General features: G+C 35.6%; 1 protein-coding gene across 1 annotated transcript; it reads left to right on the forward strand.

The window, feature by feature from the left end:
• The first annotated feature begins 235 nt into the window (after positions 1-235).
• LOC137737432 (geranyl diphosphate phosphohydrolase-like) lies at positions 236-1306 on the forward strand. The gene is made up of 2 exons (XM_068476897.1): positions 236-427; positions 680-1306. Exons 1-2 carry the CDS (start codon positions 271-273, stop codon positions 973-975), a joined length of 453 nt encoding a protein of 150 aa, XP_068332998.1. The 5' UTR covers positions 236-270; the 3' UTR covers positions 976-1306.
• Positions 1307-5455: the final 4149 nt, after the last annotated feature.

Raw genomic sequence — 5455 nt, forward strand, 5'->3', positions numbered from 1 at the left:
TACGTTAATTTTTTATATTCTAATTATTTTTTTGTCTTATTATCTCTATATAAAAAATCAATATAAAATATTGACGTAGCTTAACCGTAACCGCACACTATAAGAGAGGATGAAAAGGGTATGGTAATGAGAGGGCAGACAATCTGCCTCCGGGAAGTTTTGGACCAAGTTTTCATCTTCAGGATTGACTGACTCATTGAGTAGTCCACTATTTATAGAAGGAGAGGCCGTTAGGCTACGACATCCAGTACAAACTAGGACACAAAAAGCATGGTTGAGCAAACACAAAACATGCAAAACGGGATTGCGGCGCCGAGAGTGGTGGTTGTGGTGTGCCTGTTGAAAGGGAAGAAGGTGCTCTTAGGACGCCGTCGTTCCTCCATTGGTGACTCCAAGTTTTCCCTCCCCAGTGGTCACCTCGAGTTCGGTAATCGTTCTTTCATTTGAAAACCTGCACAACACTAATACAGATATTGTGTCACAAATATTTGCATCTTACCAATTTCACAACACGAGAAGTTTGATGATTTTGTAACCAAAAACATTTCATTAGTATTAGAAAAGAACTGTTGCTATATATTGTACTTTATTCTGTCAATTGTTGGATGTAAAATTCGTTTATTTTTCAAAGCCTATTGCTTCAATGTGGGATATTCAATTTGTATTTTGTGTTGTGCAGGTGAGAGCTTTGAGGAGTGTGCAGCAAGAGAGCTGAAGGAAGAAACTGACTTGGACATTAAAAATATAGAATTGCTGACGGTCACAAACCATGTGTTCCGAGAGGAAGCGAAGCCGTGCCACTACGTGGCGATTATCACCAGAGCAGTGTTAGCAGATGAAGATCAAGAACCTCGTAATATGGAGCCAAACATGTGTGATGGTTGGGATTGGTATGAGTGGGATAATCTCCCTGAGCCACTCTTTTGGCCTTTGGAAAAGGCGGTGCAGGCCGGATTTAATCCTTTCCGTCCATGATCTAATTAGTCCAGGGCGGATATTGTATATGTTAACAAAAAATAAAAAAGAACCAATTAATCAATCTACGTAAATAAAGATGCTAGAGAGTTCTGCTCCGAATTAGTGTTGTCTGTTGTAGTTTTTTTTCTTTTGGTATATGATAATATAGACAGTTTGTTGCTATTGGTTTTTTGAATAGATGGATTCTCGAAGGTATGTTTTTACTTAGAAGAAAATCGTAATTGGCTATGGGGCTTTGGAAAAATCCGATGATGATTAGGAAAAATTGAGACAAATTTCATGATCGTAACCATATATGTATTTTCTCAATCTTCATTAATTTTAGAAAAATATTTGCATTCACTTCTTAAGGTGTCTTGACCCTTGAAACCAATGTATGTTAATTATAAAAATTCCAAAATCGAAACAGCATATTTTCTTAATCCTTATTTAATGATTATTTCTATAAAATTTTAATCAAATCGGATATCGTTGAGTTACCTAAACAAATCGACGATGTTAGTATCAAGCAACACATTTGTGAATATTATTCATTTATTTGATACATATAGATGACCAAACGACCTTGAGTTCAAATGAATTTTCGTAGAGAAGATTTTTAAATAATAATCAAGAAAATACATTATTTTAATTATAAAATTTACGTTGTAAAAAAATGTTAATCACAAAAAATGAATAAGATGGTACACCAGATGATGGATGCAAGTTGTCCCTAACTTGATACTGGCTAATTTTTTGACACATTTTCAAGAGTTAACCCGTAACCCCTTAAAAATACACTTTCACGTCAGAACTTTAATTATTGGGTGGTTTAACTGATCAATACACGTTCATATCTCGAAGAACTGAAAAATCATGCCAAAAAACAAATTAATTTGATGTGAAAACAAATTCTTATGTGTGCTCACCCGCGCGCGTGTGTGCGGAAGTACAAAGGGTGATATGTCCTTATTATGAATTTATGAGATGAGCAACTAGCATATATGAAATTTTCAACACCTTCAAAAGAGTTGAATATCGTAAAGGCTTCGAGAAAGTTGAGGTTGGATAAAATGTGGCCAAACCAAATTTAATGCCCCAATAATTTTGACTTTATTTAGGAACTCCTACGATGAAAGCCATCGTGCAACAACAATAGCTAAGGTTATTAGCCTTGTAGTTGTCGACAGAGAACACACTGTGCAAAACAAAGAAAATGATGTTTGAAAATCAATTTTTTAATAATGAATTTAAAACATGACGTGTTTGTAATGTTAAATTTTGTTGTTACATTTCTGTGATCAGGGCCGTATTTAACATTTTGGAGGCCGTGTACGAAATTTATAAAATGGCCAATTTTTAATATAGTTTTTCCAAAAAAAAAAAAAATGTAGGGCAGTATCTTGTTACTAGAAATCAATAACTTAACTCAAAACAAACTTTAGGATTCACTGATTGTAAGTTTACAATTGTCATTAAATAATTAGTAAAAAGAGTTGCAAACATAACCTTCATTAAATAATCAAAAGTAATTTAATCTTAAGCAACCAAATAAGAAAAAAACAAGCTTTAAAAACTCTAACTTTAAAGTTTCACCTGAATATATAGCATTATTATATAATAAAATTGAAAAGAAAATTGGTTTTTAATGTGTTATTGGCATTCGTAATATCTAATTGTGCAATTCCAAATTTCTATAATTAGAAGAAAAAAAATTACACTTATAAGAAGAGTAATTTTTTAATATATAACATTATTACTTATAAATATAAGATACCAAATTTTTTTAAAGGTCCTATGCAATTACATCTTTCGCTTCCTCTCAACGCTGCCTCCGATCTAGCTCAGATGGAACTGGTTAGTTTCCAGCCAAGTATTCGTTGTCTCAATTATATGATGTGATTTCTATCTCGACTCATTAAAGCATTACAACATGCAAGGGAGGATTATCTCATACTTCGAGTTTTCAATTTATTTTTTTAACAAACGATATTATTTATAGTAAAGGAGAGGGGGTGAGCTTAGCCTCATTAAACTAACAATAATGTGGTTCAAATTTGCCCTTAGCAAGAATCGACCCTAAAACCTCTCACTTACAAATTAAAAGAAATATCACTAGACTGTAGTACTAAGTAACACTTCGAATCTTCAATTAGACTCCAATCGGCGCTGGACCAGTCCTTTTTTGTTACACTTCAGCGTCAACCATAAATGTCTATTGATGTCTAAGACCATACCGGTAGCCGTCCAATTATTTGCTGTGACCGGAGAAAACTTGGAAAAGGACACACCGACAACGTTACTAGTATTTTTCCTAAATGCATACAACTTTTTGTTTTTTTTGTTTTTTAAAGAACTGGAAACATAAATAACCAGGGCGAAAGCCAAACGTACATAAACATGAGAGGGCAGTGCCGGGGTTAGGAACCGTAAGACGCTGCCAAAGAACCAAGCATCACCCCAAAGCACCCCCGCAGCAAAAACCTATTAACGAGGGCATGGAAGACCATCCTTGTTGAGAATGTGAATTAATGAAGACGGGCGCCGTCTAACCCAAGTTTTATCGCACATCTCCATATTCTTCCTTGACGCCAAACAGTCTACCGTCTAGTTGGTCAATCTTGGTATCCAAGACTAGCAACAACCCTGAAAAGAATTTTCCACACTTAAAATTCCTTCTAAGATTGGAAAATTTTCCCACCTGCCATTAGAAATATCTCCTTGCAGTGAAGAGATTACCTCAATGGAGTCTGATTCCGCCATAACCCAATGCAAGCCCAACTCCGCCGCCAACTCACAACCCCGAAGCATCGCCAACGCCTCAACATTCAGTTTGATATTAGGGTAATTTAGGGGGCACCAGTGGGGAATTGGCCTAGATGAATCAGGAGGTGACCGAGGAATACGAGAGCCTGCCAAAAGGAAGCCGATATGAAGGAAATAGCATGCACCACCTGATAAGGAGCAATGGCTTTTGCATTGAAGACATTATATATATAAATGTAATGTATTTTAATCTCATCTTACGCCTAAATGAATCTAATATAATATTAATAATATGTTGACAACTTTATTAAAATTTCTCTCATATATACATGCAAGTATTTTTTTTTTTTCCGGATAAGCACAATACTCGAAGATGGAGCACCTATATATCTATGTCTTACGTCAGTTAATGCATGGATCTACGCAAATATCATCGCCTTTTTTAAGGGTTATCTTATACACAAATTAAATACAAACTGAAACGATCAAAGATTCAAAGGTCATTGCTGAGATAGAAAATAATAATACAAATGATAACGGTGTTCTGACCAAGAAAGTCCATTTTCAAAGTTCAATTTCATAGCTGGCCAGAGAGAGTGGCTTGAGCCTGAGAACTCCATCATCGATCTATATATAAGGGTTGGCAGTCAGGCCACATCCACCGCAAAACTATAACACATACTAAGTTTGATATCAAAACATGGTTAACGGAACAATACAGGGTCCGGTGCCGAAAGTGGCAGTGGTGGTGTGTTTGTTGAAAGGGAAGAAGGTGATGTTGGGGCGCCGCCGTTGCTCTCTTGGCGACTCCACCTTTTCATTCCCTGGTGGCCACCTCGAATTCGGCAAACACACAATAATTGCATATGTATTTATTTTCTTGATCTTAGTTTTTCCGTAAATAGTTATGTTATTTAAACACATAAAATTAACAAGTTAATTACTGACCGACTCTCTATTGCATGTATACCCGTTTAAATATTTGTATTTTTGTGTTTGCGTAGGCGAGAGCTTTGAGGAGTGTGCAGCAAGAGAAGTGACGGAAGAAACTGGGTTGGACATTGAGAAGATATAACTGCTGAATGTCACAAACAACATATTCGAAGACAAAGGCAAGCCGTACCACTACATAGGGATTTATCTGCGAGCAGTGTTGGCAAGTCCCGATCAAGAGCCCGAGAATGTCGAGCCAAACATGTGCGATGGTTTGGATTGGTACGAGTGGGACAATCTCCCCAAACCACTCTTTCGCCCCTTCCAGAATGCGGTGGATTCTGGATTTAATCCTTTTCATGCATGAGAACGAATTCGATTACCTCAATAAAAATGCTTTCTCATGTTTAGAATGCTAGTTCTAATTTGTACGTGTTGTTGATATTGGTTTCTTAAAATAGTATGGTAAATGATAAAATAATTAGCAGATTTGGAATTAGATGATGACATGACACACGAACGTTCAACATTTATGTACATACTTTTGATGCACATTTGACATTAATTTTGTAGGGTCTATTTCATAATATATTTCAACGATCTAAACCGTCTATATTTTTGTAAACATTGTCTTTGAGGTAAGACGTAAAAGATAAACGATTAAATCATTGAAATACATTACAAAATGAGCCATACAAAAATCTGAACTGTCTATATTTTTGTAAACATGGTATTTGATGTAAGACGTAAAAGATAAACGATTAAATCATTGAAATACATTACAAAATGAGCCCTACAA

This window comes from Pyrus communis, chromosome 6, assembly GCF_963583255.1.
Source record: "Pyrus communis chromosome 6, drPyrComm1.1, whole genome shotgun sequence".
Classification (NCBI taxonomy): domain Eukaryota; kingdom Viridiplantae; phylum Streptophyta; class Magnoliopsida; order Rosales; family Rosaceae; genus Pyrus; species Pyrus communis.

Coding starts and splice junctions, on each gene's coding strand:
- LOC137737432 (XM_068476897.1), top strand. CDS start 271: ATGGTTGAGCAAACACAAAACATGCAAAACGGGATTGCGGCGCCGAGA. Junction 428..679: donor CAGTGGTCACCTCGAGTTCG/GTAATCGTTCTT, acceptor TGTGTTGTGCAG/GTGAGAGCTTTGAGGAGTGT.